We start from the raw sequence: 23,835 nt of genomic DNA on the forward strand, positions 1-23,835 counted from the left end.
AGGGAGGAAGGAGAAATGCAGAGGGGAAGAAAAGTTACTGAGAGAAAACAAAAGCACGTCTTGTTTCTCCTCCAGTTTGTGTCCTTGACTTCTTCTGAATATTCAACGCTTTGTCTCTTTTGGTTTCCATCAGTTCCATCTAGCTCTCTATGATACTCCATATGTCAGACTATGGTTTATATAGGATAAAGGTGTGATACATGTTGTCACCTCAGCTTCCAATCTGGCTCCTACATTTGTTTTAGCTTATTTTTGTGTTATCTTGGTACGTTTTCATGGTGGTCTTTTTGTGGTTAGTTGTTAATCTGTGACTCCATACTTGCACAACATTACAGCGATAACAGGACCAATGCTTACAACGGGGCCTGCTGTTTGACTGAACTTAATGGCAGAGATGGTTTACAACTGGTACCTCCAAGAGGAAACATGGGGTTGTAACAAAATATTTACATCATGTATGTTCATTCTTCATACTATGACAATCAGCACCTGTCCAAAACTAGATTTTAAATGTTGTACATGCCGCCTCGCATATAGTTTTGCAATTTATTCAATTGTAACCATGATTTGAGCCCGAATTCTCCCATTGCAAACCTCAGAGGTAGAGGTAATGTTGAGCAAAAGGTGGATAAGATCTATATCCGCCTGTAATGACTGTAAAGAATGGGGATATCTTGCTACCAAGGTGGACATGCTTGCAGTCCAAAGAAAGTCTCGATTTATCGTGATTCTTTTCAAACTTGTAATGCAGTAATAAGTAAAGTAAGTATTGCAAGGGGAAAAATATCCCTACGTCTTCTCAGATAATGTCAAGAAGAGCCCAGCACACTTTTTCAAGAGAGCTGATAAACATATTAAATAATGCCTGAAACAACCAAAAAAAAAAAAAAGATCAATCAGAATTGATGTACAGACAGTAATAAAGTCTGGTCCTGACAAAGAAATTGGATTTGGCTTGCCAGAGGGTCACAGGTTCAAACCTGTTGGAATCAGTGGTTAACACTGCTGTATGCTGGATTTTGCAATTTTCTGATTCCTGCGTTTAAAAAAAAAAAAAAAAAAACTTTCAATATCTTTTATTTCTTCTGAAAGCCAATATTTTTCTTTGAATTCAGACACAAATGAGGTGTGGATATATTTTTGACAAGAATGTTGGTGTATTAAAGCCGGATTTATCTTTGACCTACGTTCCATAGCGCTCTATTGTTGTCCCACTATTAAAAACACATCAGTAAGCAACACTGTGACACTGACTGAGATATTCCTGCATCATTAATACCCAGATGTGATGCTAGTTAAACTGAAACTATTTCATTATCCGTTTTAATACCATGGCAAGAAAACCAGAAGTCCTAGGCACTCAAGATTGGGTCATTTCTGCTTTTAAATTTCTAAAAATGGCAAACTCCTGCAACTCCTTAAATTGATCAATTTCATGTGTGTTTCATGTGGAAGCACATGAAAGAAGAAAAAACATCCCGCCTGGTTTAGAAGTATTTTCCTCGTAATACGTCGACAACAACACAAGGCTATTTTTGGATGTGCCTTTTCCTTCCCTCTCTTCCTCTCACCTCTCCCTCCCTCCTCTCCCGGGCCCACACATCCTTCTTATGGAGGAGATGAAGGAGAAATAAAGGAGGAGAGAAGCTGGGTCACATCACTGTGCTCAGGGCTGTATACTTTTTCTCATGCTTGCTCCCCATCTTTTTGTCGTTCTCTCTTTTTTCTGTCAGCCAGGTTCAGTTCTTCATCTCTAATTCTTCTCGTTGCTTTCCTAATTTCCACACGCATCTCCAAACTCTGCGTCGTTGTCGCCGTCTTCTCCTGTCTGCTCTGGTTCCCATGTGGGTTTATCCGAGAGAGGGAAAAGCAGACGGAGAGAGAGAGAGTAGAGGAAGAGATGACCTTGTAGAAGAGGGGATGTCTCTTCATGCTGTCATTGGCTATTACTTCAGCTCATCTGCTCTCTTATTCTATCGCTCTCCTTCACATTACTTGCACCCCAGTGAAGCTCCACAACAGAGCCACTCTTCTCCCTCTGTGTCCTGTCTGTGCGTCTCTGTTGTGTTGAAGCATTAGCCTGTTCAAAGTCTAAGCTCGTCTCTCCTGCAGTGTTGTTAAACTGCATTTTATTAGTTTGGTGGTGACTTAACAGGAACGTGATGAATGTTTTCCTGACCTCTGCTGTGTTTGTCTGTGTTGCTTCGATCTAAATCCGTTGCCGGTGGACTTCGGCACTCAGTAATGTTGATTAGAGTCTTTCAGTGTTTTTTTCACAATGAGTGGCCTTTAATTCATTTAGAGAGACACCACATACAAAACACAGCTCATTCCAAAGAGGTGAAAGATGTTCTTTACCGGAAGCTAAAAAGGATCGCCCTGTCCTTTAAATAAACATCATCAATACCAATTCAGTATAAAAAAACACATGAACATTTTAAAGTTAGAAATAGAGAAGCAGTATTTGTATTTGAGAATAAGTATTCTTTAAAAGTATGAAATCTACTCACAAGGACATATTTTTGGACGTAAAATATGACAACAGGGAAGTTTAAAAGAACTGAGAGTTTTACCCTAACTGTAATAATTAACAAGTTGATAATATATGATTGAATTGTCAGATTTTTGTTATCACGTAAGATGAAAGATGTTTAAGTGAACGTTTAAAATACTTACGGTATGTTTGCATGTAAGCAGTTGCTGTTTCTGTCCTGGCAGCAGTGGAACTGTTGATGTTTGTGCTGAATAGGGATGTTCCTAGCAACCAATTTCCTGGACCAATTAGCTCTAGACTATTCTGAAGGTAACAGAACAATTAGAAAAAGGTCAACATTTTGCACAAGTTCTTGACATTAAGGGGAAGCATATCTTGGGCAGTGATTGTAGTGATGATGAGCTGTGTCATGTTTCAGACCGTGCGAGATCACAATGTCTGCAAATTTGCCACGTGTGGCTAACATTAGCAGTGCTAGCACCACCGTCCTTTGGTTCTCTACAATTGCTTTGATCGATTTGCTAGTTGAACCTGACAGGCTACAAGTCTAGCTTCATTTTCTAGATCAAAATAAATGAAACCAAACTACACTGCTCCTATGAGATGCCAGAAGGTGAATAGCTTGGACAGGACATTTGACTGGCATTGAGGGCCAGAATTTACAATAAATAATAATTCCTTCAACTGACTTTGTAATGTTGGTGCTTACGAGCAATGGTGACAATGTTTATATATATCTTAAACACCACAAGTGTGTGTTTCGTATTGAGTGTTGATAGTAAATCTAGCAGAAAGCTAGCAGGAGCTGTCGTTTGAAGCATAAATGATTGAAAACAGCTGAACTGCAAGATGGATTAATGTTTTAAAACCAGGTAGCACTGAATGAAGTGTGTGGATGTGTTTGGTAAAAAATAAAAATGCATGTGGTGGCTGTTATCGTGGCCTGAATGTAGAGGCAATCGCACTGCAACAACAGCAGGGCAGATCTTCAATTAAAAAACAGAAGGATGTTATGTCTTCCTCCATCCCTTCATCATCCTTTGTCTTCTCTGCTACACCAACTACTATCCACTACATGTCTCCGCACTGAGCCAGGGATGGGCACTTGATCAAATTTTATTTACCACTACTAAAGATTCTTGAAAAACGGTGAACTACGTTTAATTGTCATTGTCACATTTGGCAGTGATACTCTTGTCTTGCGTTATAAAACAAGAAAGCGACTTACATTAACAACAGTGCAGTTTTTCATTCACATGCATACAGAACAATTTCTGTACTGCTCTGTAAAAACAGACACAAATGTAGATGACATAGTCACTATCCTCTGGTTGTTCAGTATTACGAAGCTACACAACATACGACAGTAAATTCTCTCAAAGAAAACGGCAGAGTTTAAAATCTTGAACTTTGTAATCCTGCAAAGATTACAGGGTAATAATGTGATTCCAATATTGCCTAAAATAACACTAAATTCAAATGATTTTTGGTGTAATGGAACGACCCTACATGAAAAATTGTCCTGCCAGGTCAAAGAAGTGAAGAAACCTTGCCTGTGAACACTTAATGAGTGTGTGTTTTGTATGAGGAGGTAACATCATATGTCTTTGCCCAAAGCAGCAGTACTTGAATTTCTGTTTTGCATGATTTCTTCTTCTCTGCTCACTCTTTTCCTGCACCGTGACATTACTGTCCTACTCTCTCCCTCTCTCTCTCTCTCTCTCTCTCTCTCTCTCTCTCTCTCTCTCTCTCTCTCTCTCTCTCTCTCTCTCTCTCTCTCTCTCTCTCTCGCATGTCTGCCCGACTGTCGGACTCTGTCGGTCTTGCTTGTTGGTAATTGCAAGGGGGAAGCGTGCCAGCCACCCGGCGACTCAGAAGCTGCCTTATATATTCATGTACCTCTGGGGGACCATCTCTCCATCATCGTGTGTGTCTCTCTCCCTCTCTCCCCCGCTGATTGATATTCTGTAGCAGTAGAAAGCAGCAGCAGCAGCAGCATCATTTGGTCCGTTGTCAGGGAAGGGGCGCCTTGGTTACAGCGTTGTCAACCAGGTTGCTGTTGTTGTAGGTTATTCACTCACTTTCCAGGCAGCTTGACACCCCTCTTTATGTTTATCCCAATCATCCTCAATTTTCTTCCCAAATCCTTTTTTTTCCTGAAGTTGTATTTGACATCTTCTTCTTCACTGTGCTCTGATCTTCATCTCCTCTTTGTTCTTCACTTCACATTCACTCCCTCCCTTTGTTCCTTTTGTCCTTTCTGACCATTTTACATTCTCGGTCCTTCATTTTCTACTATCTGCTCATGCACATGCTCTTCTCTTCATCACTGTCTTCTTCATCTCCTCTGTTCCTTGCCTTTCTTTGTCTGTTTCCTCCCACATGTCACTGTGTCAATGTCTTTAATCATCCCATTGCTTTTTTTTTTTGGTCTTTGATTTATGCCACAGGGATGAGCTTTGTCATTTCTTCTTTTCCTCTTTTTTCTAATGATCAAATGATGTTATTCTAATTATCAAAATGTCCAATTTTTTTTCCAGCTGACTGAACCTCTTTCTCCTTTGTCCTCTTTTCCTTTCTTGTCTGTTCACGACTGTCCTTGGTTTTTACTGATTATATAATTTTATACTTTTCAGCCTTACTCAGTGTTGCACTTCATTCTTCTCTCATCCTTTCAATCTTTTTTGCATTATTTCTGCTAGTTTGTCGTCGTCGTCGTTGTCGTCATCCTCCTCCTTCTCATCCTCATCCTCATCCTCCTCCTCTTCTGTGCCCTTTCCTCACTCTTACATACTGTTAGCTGAAATGAGTTCAACCATTTGGTTATTTGTTTCTTGCCCCATGTCCCCAGTCTGTCTTTTTAAAGCTGAAGAAATATAGTTCCATGTTTGCTGCTTATGCATAATGCATCCACAAGAATCGTCCCCTGACTGCTAAACATCCATGTCTTTCAAGCTCCACTCTTGTGTTTGTTACACAGTGCTATCTCCTGGGGGACCAAGATGCATATCATTTAACCACAACAATCCTGGAGTACATCCTTCTCTGTGTCTCATTATGTGTTCATCTATGATACAAGCCAGTACTCTGTTAAATTCTTGTAAAACTGTAGCAAATGTCCTGAGGCAATAATTATCCCCACTACTTTTAAACTAATTAATAAAAGCTGCAATAACTAATTGGGTAATTGATTGGGAGAAACTGCATTGCTTAATATTAAACAATCATTTTAGGTTTTTTAAAATAACAAAGTCAAATATTTGCTATAAGGATGCAGCGATGCATCAGTATCAGCTGATATTGGTCCTGTTGACGAGCATTGGCCCATTGGTAAATAATGTGGCTTGCATCGATGTCAGTAGCCAAATGTAATGTTGTCCAGCTGGTATACCTAACTGCTGATTCAGAGGAGAGGCTTTTTATTGGGCAGAAGAAGTCAACTGTTAGACTAATTTGTGCCTTAGTCAAACATGAGAGAAATGTTGGCAGTGTGGGAGAATGATAATATTTTAAATTTACAAAAGGAAAATAGTGACTAGTTTTGGACAAGGCTAAATCACATCTCTTACATTAAGTCCTGTTTTTTTAGGGCTGCTCCCTTTAAAGATGATGATCACTCAAATATGAAGTTAATAAAGTATTTATTATAGAAGAAGCAACAGCACAGCAGACTGTTACCTTTACAAATTGATTGCCAAAATAAATCTTCAGTGACCATCTTCACCAATATTGTAAATGTGGATGAACAGCCATATTTGGATTTGAACTTCTTCTCAGGTGTTTTCATCCAGCAGAGGCTGCAGTTAAAGCTGCTTCTTTTAAGCAGAACTTAATGTTCAGATGTTCATAAATATCCTGCTTCACAATGGCCTTCATGATGAATGCATTGGAAACACTCATCAGCGGCATCTTGGCCATTATAGCTAATAAAGGATTGCATATTTTCAATTATCCCTCTGATGACACATGCACAAGCAGTTCATTCAAAGATTGTTAATGTTGACGTTCAGTCTGACATAACTTTTCCTCCAGCAGGACCAGCCATGTTTCTTAAAATAGTGGTTGTATTTAAAAATCCCACTAGTTGTAATTCTGGTTGAGCTTGTGTGTGTGTGTGTGTGCGTGTGTGTGTGTATGTGAGTGAGTGTGGCAGTAGGGGAACGGGGTTATGGGGGGGGGGGGTAAAGGGGATAAAGGAGTCTTTTTATCCTGGCTAGTCTGCATGTTTTCTGTGCAGTCAAGCTCAATAAATCAGATTAGAGTTTGTGAAGGATAGTGTTTAGTGTGTTTAGTGTGTGTGTGTGTGTGTGTGTGTGTGTGTGTGTGTGTGTGTGTGGACACGACTTAGAGCTGGGAAAGGTTGGACATACGATGAAGCAGGAGGCTCATGTAGCTGCTCGTAAACCTTACAATATCATTATAAACTCTCAAAGAACAGTTTTGGTCTTCTTTGCTGCAGAGTAAAAGTTACATATGTAGGTTACCCTCAATAAATTAAAACAAACAAATAACAAACTAATAGTAAGCACAATCTTGACTCAAGAGTTTTATCAATGCATGGAATCACAATCTTCAAAAAGCACACAGTCGTGAGTTTTACACACACACACACACACACACACACACACACACACACACACACACACACACATTAGTAGCTCATATAATGTCTTAATAACATCAACTTTGTCCTGGCCATGTACTGTATATATATATATAGTCACAGTGCAGCCTCTGTTCTCGTCTGTATTCTGAATGGCTATGTGGGTTTTTTCTGCCGCTCTTGTTTAAAAGGCAGATTTTACTCCTCTCTCTGCATTAGTCTTTTGCTTTCATGCCTTGTGCTCATTGGCTGCCTCCGGTGCAGCCAGCCAGAAAGCGGCTCTGTAGACATTAGCGATAGGCAGATTATACAGCGCTGCGCCACTATATACACATATATACATTTCCTCATATATATACAGTCATATAGGGTACATGAACTTTCAGGAACCTTTAACATGCACATGTTGTGGAATCTTAATATGCTTTGACACCCTGACAATTACAAACACTTGTTCCTCTGCGTCTCTGCTGGCTGCATATCAGCTGTTGTTCTCTGCTGCACACCCAGGCCTCTAAAATGTTCAAACCTAGAAGTGGTAGACAGCTGCTTCCAACATGACAAGCACTGACTATTTGTTTCCAATCAAAATTTCAACCTGTCATAGCAAGGAACACAAGGCCTCACAGTACCCCCCCCCCCATGCAAATAGTAAATCTGCAAGACAATATAAAATAATGATTATCATGCTGATAATGATGGCATTATGGATTAGAGCGTGCTCAAAGAGTCATGATGCTACAGAAGATACTACTTGAATATGCTTCTCAAACTGCTGAGGAATTCGTTAATTGTTCCAGTGAGATGTGATAAATCCAGGTAGCATGTTAGTGCTGTTTTCTGCAGATTCTGGGACCCCTTTAAATGGGTCCTTTTTGGGGGCCCTAATCAGCTGTGGGCTTTAAATCATGTAGCCACACACACATGCGCACGAGCATCATGTGCACAATGCTGAGCACTGTTGTATTGAATGGCTGGAGTGTGAGGTCAGCTCCATTCTCGTGTGTGGGTCAGTGTCTTTAATTAATGCTGAGCAGCTATAAGAACAGTGATGCACAGCCTGCAGTGACAGTCAGAGAGGGTTATACTGATGCTATCGGCTGCTGTACACGGCTGCAAGTACAGCATCTGCTCTCCTTTGTTCTCTCAAGCTCTTTTTCAGATAGAAGCCCACTGAATCAGAGCTGTGTGTGTAATGCTCACTACTGCCTCCTGTTACTATAGCAACAGACTCATCAGACACTGAGTTTTTCCATTCCTTCTCTGTGTATGTTTTTTCTTTACTGCTTGCTCTGTACTCAGTGTATTAAGTGTCCTCAGTGTAGTGTTGGGCAATAAAACAATCTGGATATGGGATTGTGACTAACTTTGTTGATATTGATGATAAACTTCAGACAGGCTTAAAACATGTGTTGGTTAGTGTGCAGTTTTAGCTCACAGTGAACATAAAACATTTCATAGGAACCACTGCTCTACTGATTCTAGTCACATCCCCATCACTTTTTAAACCCTGGACCTTTTCACAATACTTTTTGACCTGATGAAGGATTTAGTCAGAAAACATTTGGAAATAAATGACACGAACAAATGGCTAAAAGTGGTAATTTAATTCCCAGCCAACAAAGTATGGCCACAGAATGTAGGAGAAACTCTCTTTTTGACTATAAACTGCTTTTTTCAGAGTCCAAGTGGTTTTAATCAATGTGTCTGTTTGTTTTGGAGAGCAGGAGACCTATGCAGATCATTTGGCACCAGTAAAAACTCTGCAAGCAATGAACAGGGAAGGAATCCTAACCAAACTGAGCTAATGTCACCTGTTGCTGTTTCAGTACCAGCCCCTCTGTGTATGTTTTGGAGATACTTTGATAAGATAATCTGAATGAAACTGCTTCAATTGATGTCTTTTTTACTGGATCAAATCGTACTAACATTCTCATAAGGGGGAAACTGTTTGGTGGACTTTTCAATCCTGTGTGGGAACTTCATAAAACCTTGGGTGTCAAGTTTACCAGACTTCTTTACGATTATGGTATAAATCAAATGACATTGATACCTGTTAACATAGCATGGCCACCAAAATAGAAGTCTTATACAGCCAATATTAGGTATTTGTTTTGTTTACATTTGGCTTCAAATGCAAAAAATCTCCTGCACACAGTCTTTATTGCACAAATATGTTGGCAACGTTTCTGTAGCGAAAGTAGCCAATTAAAGTGCTCTCTGTTTCGCAAATGTCAGCTTTTAACTAAACAAATATCACTAAATGAATGTTTTCTTTTTAAAGCTTCATTATTTTTCAAAGCTATTGAACATTAAAATACTGGTAACGAGAATCAGAACATCTATAAGAACAGTCAGCACAAACAAAGGTACACATGCATAGTGTGTTTAAACACTGACTGTGTGTGTGTGAAGCTGTTATTTTTGTCTATCACAGAGCGATGACTCATAACTCAGGCCGGGGTTTGTACATTAGAACTTTTGAAGATCCAAACTTGCTACTACTCCTTTACAAACAAACACATACACACATCCTCATAGACACCAAGTGAGTGACTGACACAACAGGTTTACCAGGAATATCTCTCTTACTCTCTCTGTTGTCACGCCTCGTTGTGTGCCATACAAAAGACACATGTGTGCCATACAAAAGACACATGCACAGAAAGAAAAACCTAGACAGTTTTAGACAGCCTGCCCCTGAAATCTTCATAGTTGTTTGTAGGACTGGGAGAGGGGTATGATGTAAAAAGGACGCACCAACTGAGTCTGACGCTTTGATGACAGGTTTTTTTTTTTTTTTGCCTTTATGTCAATGCTACATATAATTGGCTATACCTTATTGACTCTTATTGCGGGCATGAAAACTTCAAGATAATGTTGGGGTGAGAATTAGGCTGGTTGTTTTCTCACATGCAGCTAACCCTGAAGATTTCTTGAATTTTTTTTTTCCCCCCATTTTTTGAATGGGGCTAAAGGAGTGGAGTGGCATGAGACAGCTGAGGTTATTATTGAAAAAGAATGAGAAACATTTAATTCTTCACAATAAATTCTAATAGATCAGATAATGTTTTAACTATTGTCTTGTGTGCAGCAAATGAAGGTGCTCATTGATAAAACTTTCGAACAATTCACACCTTGGTGTTTTTATTGCTCTATGGTGGACAGAGTGTGGCGCGCTCAATTAAAAGGTGATTGTTGGACAGTGTTGCTCCACAGTAGGCTGTCAGGGGCTGGTTCGAAGCAGTGATAATGACCACTTCTGTGTTTGTTGTCTGTTGTTATTTTTCTGCACTGGCCCACTCAGCACAGCACTATCATTTCCTGTCCATAACCGGTCTTTTGTTGGCCCAAGGGCCTTTGGGCAACAGTTGTCGTTTGATAGAGTTTCATTTGGCCTGGGCTGACAGACAGACTGGCCATCATGTGATGAATGCATATCTGTTTTTATGTTATTAAGTGGTACTCTTTCTGCTGATAATGAAACAGTAGCAGCCTTACTTTTAACTCTTATCACATCAGCACTGAGAATCAAAGGGGCACTGATTTTATGCACACATCATAATGAAGGTGGAATATTTTCAAGGGGTCATGAAAATCTGTAAAGAAATCCCTTTATTTTATAAAATATAGATGAAGGTAGTAATAACCTGACTGCAGTTATAGTAAACAAAGGAGGACAGGCGGAGGTAGCTGCCCTCAGTATGTGCTGGCTGTTGGGACTGATCACTCAGTCGACTGCAGCAGTGCATTATGGGAGACAGAGGGGGAGGGTGGGAGGCTGTATGAGGAGAGATGCACTCGTTGATCCCACTTCCTCTTTGCCTATGGAGGCAGGAGTGGGGGAGGGTCGAGTGGTATGGAAGGACGACTGAGGGAACATGATGAAATGAGATGAGGAAAGAGGATGATGAATTCACACACGCACACATACATTCATGCACTCAAAGAGAGCCATGCACATCAGTCATTTCATATTTATGGGGCAAATAGAAAGGCTCCGAGTCTCACCTTTTTAAATGTTCCAATTCTTTGAGGTTAACACTGATCCAACTGAATTGATTAACAACTTCAAACAGCTGCTGTTCATGAGCTCATATTGCATTCAGAATTATACATCACATGAAACCGTGAGTCCTAAGTTTGACTCTGAAACTGTAGGCTTTTATGTAAAGCGTGTCTGTTATATGTGCAGTGGAAGTGAAGTATCTTCATAGTAGGACTGGGAGGATATGCTTTTGTCCTGATTCGATTGTATCATGATTCTTGGGTGCTGATTCGATTTGTATTGTTACTCTGAAGTATTGCAATGCTGTAAACGGATATGACGTCACGATTACCGACACCAGGAAAAAAATCCTGATACTTAAGTGAATCATTGTTCTCCATCCCGTTTATCAAGACACCTAATGGCTGACTGAGGTACCTTAATACACCCTGAAAACATGTACTTGCATACTTAAACAAACCTGCAACCTCTCACTGAAAAACCCAGACAGTAAAACATATAATAAGCAAAGTAAGGTTGTGAATGTACCAACTTATCGTGCTGTAAATATGTTGTTATTAATCTCATAATAATGACAAAAACCGTCATAACTCACAAATTGATCTAGTTTTTGTTAACCTTGATTTAAGGGAGTTGACATAGATAAAGGACACACGTGCATATAGATTAACACAGTCATTCTCCAACTAAAATCCCCCCCCTGCTGTCTCTGACATTCCTATATTGTGTTTAAAAGAGGATGTGTAATGTGGGTCACGGTGTTAAAGGGTGCAGCTACCTACGCTGCGTATAATGTAGATGTAGAAATGTTGCATTCCTTCCCCCTCATCTGAAACCCAAAAACCAGACTGCTCCGCCTGTTGCTTTGGTTTGTGATGTTGTTATTAAACGTGTCTCTCTGTTTACTCTGCAGGTTTATGTGGAGTTTGACGACCAGGAGTGGGAGAAGAGAGAGTGGGTGAAGGTCTATGAGGATTTCCAGCTGTTTCTACTGGAGCACCAGCTGGTCTGGGCCAAGAGGAAGGAGGGAGGAGGAGGAGGAGGGGCGGGAGGAGGAGCAGGAGGCTTGTCGCAGGGACCCAAGGCCAAACACATACAGTGGCCTGCACTGGTAGGATCTTTGTTTTCTATTTATAGGCCAGACACAGTAATAGAACGAGTCAGCCATGTGATCACACCGCCTACACACTGACCACAGCACTGAGTTCTCTTCATGTCTGTCCAAAACCTCAGGATCCCTCTTCATTCCTGGTGTTGTAACATGTATTTCTATTTGTGAGTGATCACCCTGCGTTGCGTCACATCTCTGTCATGGTCTCCATCAGCTCAGCTTTGTTGAGTCTGTTGGACAGAGATTTTGGACTCCTTGGCTGTATTTGCTGAGCATCGTTTTTAAGTCGTGGGAAAGTTTCTTCTCTACTTTGTCACAATTTATCAAATCTTCTCCTTCACGTCACGTCAGTAAATGTTGTTGTATTGTGATTAGTTTTTCTTCAGTGAAGATTCAGATCTTTACCTGGGGTAACCTGTTTGAACTGCAGGAACATTTCTGGCAACCGAAGAACCATCTAAGAAACTTGGATCCTTTACTTGTATCTGCACTGGAGGAACCATTGCTTAAGTTCTTTAGCAGCTCAGCCGTGGTTACTTGCCACAAATAACATCCTGCTGTAACACAAGTCCTTGCACATGATTTTGTTTCTTTGTTAATCACGAACCTCACAGTGCTGCTACAGTCTGTGTACAGTCTCATTTGCAGTGTAGAGAAGCAGTGGTTGCAAGGAGAATTTACATATTGATTAAAGTTGAACATCTCCTTTAACTTTTCTGTTGTTTGATGATTTGAAAGTGAAGCCAGAATTGTGCAGACTGGATGTTAGTTCACTACTAGTACAGAGAAAAGGATCTTGTGTAAAAGAAGAAAGTTAACTAGTTAAAACTACAAATCATCAGTCAAATCTTTAGTGAGTGAGGGACAGTGCTGCGGTGGCCATTCAAATTTGTAGGTCGGCGAATTGTACAAACAGTGGAGTTGACAGAGGAGGTGACAATCTAAATTGAACAAATAAACTGGAATCATTTTACATTTTTTGGTACCAAAACATTGATAATGTATTTGTGTAATTCAGGCAGTGTGCATGACTTTAACCGCAAATTTCGGTCATAACACCAAAGACTGTTTACAACATGGAAGTCGTCTCAGTGACGTCACCCATTGGTTACTGAAGGGGAGGTTTGAAGCCCAATGATTGTGATTGCCACATTGATGATGCCTTTTCGACATAACCTTTCACCTAGTGACAGGCCAAGATGAAGAGCTGAGGCCAGTCTCTATAGCCTCACGGAAGTTATCCTTCTTAAAATCAAAACGGATGAGTTGTATAAAAATTCCCCCTCCATGCAGTGTATGCAGATGAGGACTCAAGGAACTGCAGGTTTTGTACTTCTGTATTGGCTTAACTTACAACACCTGAGGTTGTTGCGTGTTCTGAACACAAGACGTTCCTCGATATTGGGTGCCTATAGGACGTGTATTTTTGTTGTTGTAGTACCTAAACAGGTATGGATGATATCCTGTCATTGTTTTCTGCTATCGTATCAAATGTTAAAATTCTGGTATTGTCACAACCTTACTACAGATAATGTTATGGAAGAAGCTCCACATTGTCAAACTTGGTGGTGGTAACAATTGGTAACTGGTGTTGCTTCAAATGTATTAATTTATGGGACCTTTCCTTTAAGCAGCCTTCCTAATTTGATCTCCTTGAAATAACAGGAAAAGAGGAAACCATGTTGTCAGTAGATATACTTGACTGTAAATATGATCAGTAATGAACAAGAATAAAATGTCCTTGTTTCTGAGTTTTCAAAAAGAAACATATATGATTTTAGGTTAATGTTAAAAAGGGCTAATCTGAAAAACTAGTGTAGGGCCTGAATATTGTGAAGTGACAGTTAGAGTAAAGCAGTCAACATATCTAAAAATAGTTTTGTCACGCTTTTGTGTTTTTGTGTGTCAGTCGTCTGTGTTTGTTGTTATCAGTGAATTCTGATGCTGATTTTCCTCTGTGCCTCTATTGTCACACATACACACTCACATGCTTTGGTGTGGAGGAAGTGCGGTTGCTGTGGTGTTTTTGTTGTTGTCTGCATGACGCACATGTGAGACGACAGGGTTTGTGTGCTGGCATGCTGGTGCTGGGACAGTGTGGATGTGTGTTTCTCATATATTTAGTCTGTCGGCGCCGATTGTTTCTTTGTCTGTCGCTGACTGGAAGGATTGGATTTGTTTGACATTGACTGCGTTTGGTTTTCAGACTTTGTGCATGCTTGTCTGCGAGTGTGTGCATGGAAATGTGATGCACTGTTTTGATTATGTAACAGCAGAGTGCACAGCGCCATCTGGCACATGTTTCGGAGATAAGAGTTCAAAGACTTTCTCACACACACACACACACACACACACACACACACACACACACACACACACACACACACACACACACACACACACACAGTTTTTCCTGCTTGTTTTTCTCTCTGTCTGACTCCTCCTGTTTTTTGCTTTCACTCATTCGTCATTACACTGCCCTTCTGCTGCTATTGTCATGGCAACAGCATCAGACTCTAGTACAGACACACATGCAGCTGTTACATGGAGCCTCAAGAAGAGTGGATCACTAATAAATAATGAAACATTAAAATATGTGTCCAGTGGTAATGAATAAAAACAAAATGATCACATGGATAGAGCTCAAGTTTGACGTTCAGCAGAATTCTAGATTTATTTTTCCATTGTTGTTTGCACATATTTTTCATTGAAAGCAGTCTATTTAAAGGGATACTTCACCCATTTGCATTAAGCTTTTTATCATTAGAAACCTGGTAGTATTTTTGAATGGTCGTGCATCCCGCCCTCATTTTCCCCCTGAGAAGGGAAATCTTTGTATTTCTAAGTCTGAAAAGGAGCTTCCAGTGATGCAAAATGACGTTTTTTTGCGTCACTGGGCCGCTGTTGCGGTTAGCAGGGTGAAACCACAATGCTAGTTCCTCATATTTTCGACCACTGAAGCTACAGACCAATCACAGATCAGTGGGTGGGAACTCACTCCCAGAATCGAAACTTAACGTCTGCTATATTGCTTGGAAGCTATGCTAACAGGCTCTATGGAGAAAGATGATAATGGCGAAAAAATATAAATATAGCGGCGAGACGGCTGCTCGCCGGGAGCCTGGCCCCCGGGAGCTCGGCCGCCACGAGCCCGGCGACACAAGACCGGCCTGTTGGCAGCAACCGTCTCGCGGATATATTGCTATATTGCATGAGACATGATGCCTGCCTGTGGGCGGCGGTGAGGACGAGAAGCCGGGGATGGACTGGTAGTGTCGGTGCTCTCACTGTTTGCCTATGGACACAGACATAGAGTCTGTTTTCTGCCAGGAATTTCAAAGATCAATTCTGGAAGAAGTCTCTTGGAAATGGCCTCATGTGTTGAAGTAAATATGTCTGTAAATGTTCTTATTACTATATTTCAACTGCTATACTGTATATTTTGGATAAACTGTATCGATCGAATTTCCCTCTGGGAAAGTATTTCTGATTCTGAACCAGAGGACCTTAGTGGGAGTGGTCTGCGTAGCTGTGCATTCTGGGATTTGGTGTCGTTCCTCAACATGAGCCAAAAAGACACTTTCTGCCTTTTCATAGCCAAGAAGGCACCAACTTCAAAATGTATTTCACATTTCTACTACATAAATGACCCAATGTCAATACAGATTCATGTTTCAACAGGTGAAGTATCCCTTTAATCAACAGTTCTCTCAAAGAAAAAACTAGTGTGTGAATTAGGCTACTACAGCTTCATGCTTTTTTTTTTTAGAGAAGTTTGTGTCAGTTGATTAAAGGAGCAATTTAATCATCAAAAACTTAACAAATATAAATGAAGTGACGGACGCAATTGGCCAAGAAGTTACCAGTTCAACAGGTCACTCATTGAACTGAAAAACTGGTTCCACTGGTTTCTATTCAGTTTTTCAGGTTTCCAAATCCACTATGAACTTCCAAAGTATGTCACCAGCTATTTTGACACCAGATGCGTGTTCGTTCTGTCTCCGCTCTCCGTAGCAGACATTGTTTTTGCCGGTTGCCAGAGCACAGCGCATCAATTTATCACAGAACAGATCGAGCGGGACGGGGAGTCAGCCCCCCGAAACAACTTTAAAGCATCCGGTGTATTTTCTGAATAAAACACTCTGTTTGGGCAGTTCAGAGAATGACCGTATGTGTGTTTGTTTTTGTGTTTTAAATGGTTTTATACAGTTTTACACCACATACGTTGTAGGTCTATTATCTCGCGTTGTCTTGAGTGAATCATTAAAATTACCGCAGGAATACCTTTGTCTCGGCACTCCAGCTGTCCGGTTTTGTTCACCGTGCTGCACACTGGGAACGCAGCCTGTGGGTGTCGACGGACAAGTGAGCACGGTGCCGTAACGGACCGGAGCAGACATGCAATGCACAGGTATCTGGTGGAAGTTCTGGGTTATTCACTTCTATGCAGTGGCAATGACACATGGAGCAGCTGTGGATAATTGGGGACATATCGGCTTACTATTCAAAATGTTTTTCCATTGTTGTCACTGCTGCTGCGTTGAGCCGGTCACATTTTACAATGCTCCCTCCCCTCTTATGTATACTGCATCTTTTGACAGCGTTCATTTTTAAAGGCTGTGCACAGCATAGAATATCTCCGGCCTAAGACGTGGAAAAGGGAGAGGGGCTGTCAGAGATTAGACTGCAGTGCATCAATTCACGCGCTGTCTATTGGCTGGATTGTGTTGCTCACTCCAAGCCGGTTTGGTGATGTCACATTTACAAACACTTGCTAGCTCACTCAGAATTTGTAAGAAGTTTATTGGATTAAAAACACTCCCAACCTTTAACTTCATTACAAATAGAGCCCCTGTCTGTGCTGTAGAAGTAAACAAATCAGCAATTGCTACATTCTTTATCTGTCAGAAAGAGGCTAAATCTGAGTCAGGTCATCAAGATTGTTAACTCAATATGTCTTTCTACTGTTTTATATCTCTGTATTGTTCTCTAAAATGTGCACTGTTAAGTTTCTCTGTTTCAACCTTCACCTAGAAACAGAAACCCTGATTAGCCCTTTAACAGGCAGAGCCAGCAGACTGCTTATTACCTAACTAAACCTCTATTAGCACCACAATTTAGCACACACATGCAGCGTGTCTCTTCTCATTTTATTATTTCATTCTCATTCTTTTATTCTTTATTCATTTCTCCTCTGTCTTGTTTCTTTTTTATCCACACCGATCTGTCGACTCCTAGACTCTAGATTATTGCACATTGGTTATGTGTTTGAATTTATGGTCGTTTACTCTCCACCAAGTGTGGGACCGTGTGGGATCCTGTGTGCTGCTGGTTACAGAGGAAAACCTGAAAAACATTAGAATGAAAGAAACTTCCAGTATATATTTACTGTTATCAAAAAAATAAAATTCATTTCATTTCATAATGTTTCATAATAACGATAAAATAAGATGCTTTTTGATTTTTTTTCTTTTCTTTATTTACTAATCAATAAATCATTTCAGCTTCACAAGCAGATTAAAAGGTCATTGAGTCCTTGTGTAAAGCTGATTTTAGACATGAACCATGCTGTGGTGCTTCCCCTGAGCCAGGTTTGTAATCAGTCACTGCACTGAGTGCAGGGATTCCACACCGAGGCGTGTGTCGTTATGTCAGCTCTCCTCCTTTAATAGCACATTAGCTGTGAAGAACAAAGACCCAGCTAAGCAGCCTGATCACAGCAGAATGGAAACACACAGAGAAGGGACTGAGGGAAGTGAGAGGCTTTCTCTGCTGGCCTCTGGTCCACTATGGTAGGATTGATCGGTGCTTCAGTGGTGCTAATTACAGCAGTAGTTGTGGGAGCAGTAGTAAGAACATTAATAGAACATGTGCCACGGGTAGTACTGACAGCTGCAGGAGGATGCAGTAACTCGATAATCAGTATTACAACAGGAAGAGTTCCAAGTGAAGCATCAGCCGCTGTGTCAAGAATGTATCATAAAGGTGTGTTGAATTCTCCATTCTGATTGGTCAATGTTGACACTGTTTTATCTGCATAGCCGTCCACTGCTGTTAATAACAAACTATTGCTACAGATTAATTTCTAATGACTAGTTCTGTAGGACTACATCCCAGCGTTTGTGACTGCAGAAAGAAGTCCGGCATATTTAATGTCATTAAATAGACAGTTGAGAAAACAGTGCAGCAGAATCCAAAGCAAGAGATACCAGTGTTTCTTGATACCGAAGAGAATGGATTTTGTTTTAGTCTTGTATAAACTGATGGCAGCCTGTTGTCACTCCCAACTCGTCAAGTATGAAAGCTGTGAGCTAACCAAGAGCCTATTGGTAACCATGTATAGGCTCATTTCTAGATTATGTTCTCCACCTAGTTGCTTTCATGTGCTGTTGATAGATAAATGTGATTTGATTAACTACGGTCAAGCTAACTTTTACTGCTTGTGGTGATAATTAATACCTATACAACAACCCATTCACACATTAATGGTGAAGGCTGCTATGTAAAGTATCCATCAGTATAAACTAATCGGTTCATATGCTGCCGCCGAAGCAGCAGGAGCAACTTGGGCTTAAGTGTGTTCCTCAAGGAGACATGGGACATATTGCTGCAGGAGCTGAAACCCCCGACCTGCTGGTTGAGAGCAACAACTCTCCCACTAAGCCACATCTGCTATGCTCCTGTGTTTGTGTAATGAAAGGTAGTGTGAGGTGATGTTAGGCTGCAGTGTCATTTCATCCTCTCCTGCGGATAACCTCAGCTAGCTCTGTTTACTAATGAAACTGTCCATTTCATCACACAACTCCCACACCGACACACACACTGACACACATGCACATAAACAAGCAAAAGCACACACACATGCACATAGATGTTTTTGACCTATCAGCTTTTAGTCAACGCTAATCCGTGTGTGTGTGTGTGTGTGTGTGTGTGTGTGTGTGTGTGTGTGTGTGTGTGTGTGTGTGTGTGTGTGTGTGTGTGTGTGTGTGTGTGTGTGTGTGTGTGTGTGTGTGTGTGTGTGTGTGTGTGTGTGTGTGTGTGTGTGTGTGTGTGTGTGTCTTTTAATAGAAAGCGGGATGACAGGCACTCAATGAGAGGGGTTGTATAAATTTGAGTCTGTGGTATGTTTGCATGCTGATGTGTTTGTGTTGGTGTATGTATATATATATATATATATATATATATGTGTATTGTGTGGTTGTGAGAGACAGATGATCCTTGTTGTGAACGGAGCTGTTGCTTTTACGGCAGCAGTCACTAGAGACAGGACCTGCCTCGGGCGGGGTTTGATCTGTTGTGTTGTAAAGTTCCCAGTGACCCCTCCCCGCTGACAAGAGGCTCATAACTCACCAAGACAGCCAGAGAGTTGTTGCCCCCATCCTCCCCAGCAAGCACACACACACACACACACACACACATTTGATCTTAATTGATCTCTCCGGTGTTTCCCTGTCTTGGCTTTTCAAAAGATTGTGTGGTTGGTGCAACACATTCCAAAGAAGCGGTGATGTATTTCCAGGTTGTCAACATTTACTATACTGTGTGATTGGAATAATCTCTGTTATTTAAATGATTGTTAGAATCTGAAATTAAAGAAGCTCTAATTAAATCTTCAGTCACATTTTAGCCTAAAGCTGTCAAGAACAAGAGCGAGCAGCTGTGCTCCTTTAAAAGTCACAGTTCGGTGAATGCTGGCTTTTAAGTCTGTTTGGTGTTAAAATTGTGTACCGAGTTTTCTCTTACAGACAGAGGGCAGAGGACGTGACACTGTCTAATTTTCACAAATACATTGACAACGTTTTGCTACAGTGTTCAGGATTTGGAGGTTGTATTGAGACGGGCATCTATATTGTTGTAATTTTTCTAGTATCATGTCAAAGTTTGAAATTCTATTATCATGACAGACCTAGAGTAATATTGTGTGAGCTATGTGGTAGCATGCTGCCTTTAGAAGGAAACACAGTGTTTGTTTACAGTAGCTCCTGGGTTGAGAATGTCTTCTGTGATATGATCCTTTGTTATCTCCAAGATAATCCTTGTAGTTATCTACCTGTACATTTGTTCTGTAAGTAAAACCTCATCGGGATAAGGTCCATCAACTAATCATGAATCTTATACTTCTTTTGGCCCAAGGACAGAAGCTGCTTGATTGAGAATGTTTGCTAAATTTCTCTGATTTAATTATAAGAGTAACCAATAAGGTTTGGCCACTTTGAAGAGCATATATAGATCAAATATGTCAAAATGATAATTGAAAAACAGTTAAAACCTGGTTGGCCGAACGTTCCTGAGAAGTTGTTTTATTTGTTTTTTCTGTGTCTTCATGACACGTGTGCTGCAACATGCATGTCATGAAAGTAAAGGCAGGCTGCTAGAAGTTTGTCTTCGGACTTTTCTAATCACTTCAATCTACATTAATATAAAGGGCATTATAGGTAATGGCTTTTTTAGCTGCTGGCTGTAATTTAAGTTGTGTTCAAAACTGCTATAGTGTCCCTTCATAGCTTAAAGGCTAATTGTCTCCAGTAACAATAATGGTGTCATTATAACTCTAAAATCCAACATGATGAGCTAACACAATGCTAGTTCATCTCTCCCCCGAAGTCAGGAGTCTGGCCGTCATCTGCATTTTTCCACTTGTCTTTGCCCGTCTCTTACACAAAACAGCACCATCTTCATTGCCAATGCAGGGTTACCTCCCATATTGATTACGGTCACTCTCTCCTCTCTGGTCTTCCTAACAAGCATCTCCATAAACTTGAACTGGTCGGAGCTCATCACCAGAACCCCTTCTGTAGACCACTTTTACCCCTGTCCTCCAACAACTTCAGCCTATCACCTCCGTACCTCTCTGATCTCCTTTATACCGACACACCTACCCGTATTCCTCCTCCAAGCTCCTCGCTGTTTCTCCTGCCTCTATGGCGTCTCAAGGTTTTCGGCCGTGCAGCCCCCAGTCTCTGGTACTCTCTCCCACAAGGACTCTCTCTCTCTTTTAAATCCTAACTTCCTCATTTTAACCACACCCTTATCTGCTTTTAACTATCATTTCTGCCTTTTAGGCCCTGATATTGAGCAGTTTTAATTGTTGCATGTGAGGTGACCTTGAGTGTCCTAAAAGGCACCCTTATATGATGTCAAAGCAGCCCTTGACATAGACACCGATAAAAGAAGTTAAATCTCTGTCACAGATTAAACACACACATCTTCTTTCTGTTAGTGATAGGGATCAAACTAGGTTAACAAATAGAATTTGACTGTATGTGTGTGTGCACTGGAGTGTGTGTGTGTGTGTGTGTGTGTGTGTGTGTGTTTTGTCTCCCTGCTTTCTGCTGAGCACAGAGAAAACTGACCTTTAACTGACATTTGTGTTTGCTTGTGTGTTGACAGAAGCATGTCAAGTCATGCTTTTGGTCATATGTTTACAAGGAGTACACATCACATGATATTACACCCACTCACATTCAACACACAAATAATAATCATATTTAAATAAGAATTATAACAATAACATCTTTTTTTTTAAATGAAGCTCAAAGTGCTCTCCGAGAATGTACAAAAATAGATTGACAGAATTATAACAATAATGTAGAAAGTCAAGCTGAATAGAGATAGTATTAAACAAGTCACAGGCTAGACTGATAGATGAGGATTCGTTTCCTTATCATATGTTGTAGTATAATGTATGTACCTATTAAGTTGGAAAAATCATTTGGTGAATATGCGCCGACTTTCTCACCTCAATCCCCCCCTGCTCAGGTGCTCTTAATATATAATACATATAATTATTATATTGCTTGTGATGACACACCTTTTTCTTTACACACACACACACACACACACACACACACACATTCACACACTTTAACAAATTATTCAGGCTGTCCTTACTTTGCTTTCCTCCCATATTGTTTTAGTCGATAAACAAAAAAGCCTTTACTCCTCCAAAATCAGCTCACTCACAGTGTGTTTGTGTGTGTGTGTGAGTGTGTGTGTGAGTGTGTGAGTGTGTGAGTGTGTGTGTGTGTGTGTGTGTGTGTGTGTGTGTGTGTGTGTGTGTGTGTGTGTGTGTGTGTGTGTGTGTGTGTGTGTGTGTGTGTGTGTGTGTGTGTGTGTAGAGGAAATTAGTCCTCTGTATGTGCTTCCTGTCTGCCCGGGGACTGATAAGGTGTTTAGTGAGGCTGGATTTTGCTGTTCTTTTACTGTCTTCCTCTTTCAGTGGTGTAAATGCTACGTCTGTGTTGAAATGTATCACGTTTTCTTCTTTGCATAAAAGACTCCTGAAAGCTCCTGTGAGGAACTTTTTTGTGTGTTGATTTTGGTAACCCCTGAGACGTATACGGTACCTCTTATCTCTGGTCTGATTTTGCAAAAGGCTGATGTATATGTCTCATGTACGTAAAATGCGAGACTTATTTTGCTGATATAGAAACTTGGTGCATTACTAACTTACGTTAAAAACAGAAAGACAATTCACTTAGCAGACTCTTTTATCCAAACTGATGTACATCAGAGAGTATACATAAGGGTTTGTTTTAATACAATCTCTGATTTGAGTGAGTGCTTATTATAACAGGTGTTCAGGTAGGTGTAGCACAAAGTGGTATTTGAGGGTAAAGTGGGTCTGTTGTACCTGAAGAGTTTTCTGTGTCACAAAGCATGCTCTCTTTTAAACGGGCTAGAACTTCCTCTTAACTCAGCTTGGTCTGGACTAGGTTTTGTACAGAGTTCGGGCTTTAAGTAGGCTGTGAATTATTTTGAATAATTATTAGCTTGGACTATGCAGGCATTAAAGTCCCTCAGCTCACTCTTGGAATTGTAATGTTGTAATGTCACAGAATAAGAACAAGGCTGGGCCGTAACACATACTGGATGCATCACAGCTTAGAGTCAATGTGTTCATTTAATAAAGTACCCCCCACCTGTCATTCTCTTTTGATCTGTTTGTTTCAAATGTTTATGTTTGGTTCTTATATCCTGAAAAGTCGACTTCAGTTCTTTTCTGTAGTTGTTCCAGTGTATGAAGTTTGGTGGTCATCATATCCTGTATTAAAGCCGTGTGTGTGTGTGTGTGTGTGTGTGTGTGTGTGTGTGTGTGTGTGTGTGTGTGTGTGTGTGTGTGTGTGTGTGTGTGTGTGTGTGTGTGTGTGTGTGTGTGTGTGTGTGTGTGTGTGTGTGTGTGTGTGTGTGTGTGTGTGTGTGTGTGTGTGTGTGTGTGTGTGTGTTAGACACAGCTGCGGCTTTAATACAGGATATGATAATACGCTTACGGTAGGAAGTTACACCAGTTCTGATATCGATCTGTTCCATTTCCAGTCAAAAGAAATTCAAATATCAAACGAGAAGACAGTAAACCGTGTTTAGGGCTGCACCTTTTTTTATTTTGACCAATCACTTAACATTTTATATCAGCCTTGGTCCTTCCATGCTCTTTTACATCTTTTCCATTCTGAAAAACCAAAAATGTTGTCCTAATTGTAGAGAAATAAAAGTCTCACATGCCGTGGATTTAAAATGTCATTATGCCTTCTGTTATCGGGATCTCCAAGGACAAATGCAGGAATGATGATGTTTTGAAAAGGTTCCAATTAACTGTGAAAATAACAAAACTACTT

General features: G+C 40.6%; 1 protein-coding gene across 1 annotated transcript in view; it reads left to right on the forward strand.

Moving 5' to 3' along the window:
- Window positions 1–23,835, forward strand: part of jmjd1cb (jumonji domain containing 1Cb) — a 117,842-nt gene that overhangs the window by 34,079 nt on the left and 59,928 nt on the right. The window contains exon 2 of the mRNA XM_020640574.3: window positions 12,020–12,217. Within this exon, the coding sequence (XP_020496230.2) occupies window positions 12,020–12,217 (198 nt within the window). The remainder of the gene's footprint in view (window positions 1–12,019; window positions 12,218–23,835) is intronic.

This window comes from Labrus bergylta, chromosome 21 (genome assembly GCF_963930695.1).
Source record: "Labrus bergylta chromosome 21, fLabBer1.1, whole genome shotgun sequence".
NCBI lineage: Eukaryota > Metazoa > Chordata > Actinopteri > Labriformes > Labridae > Labrus > Labrus bergylta.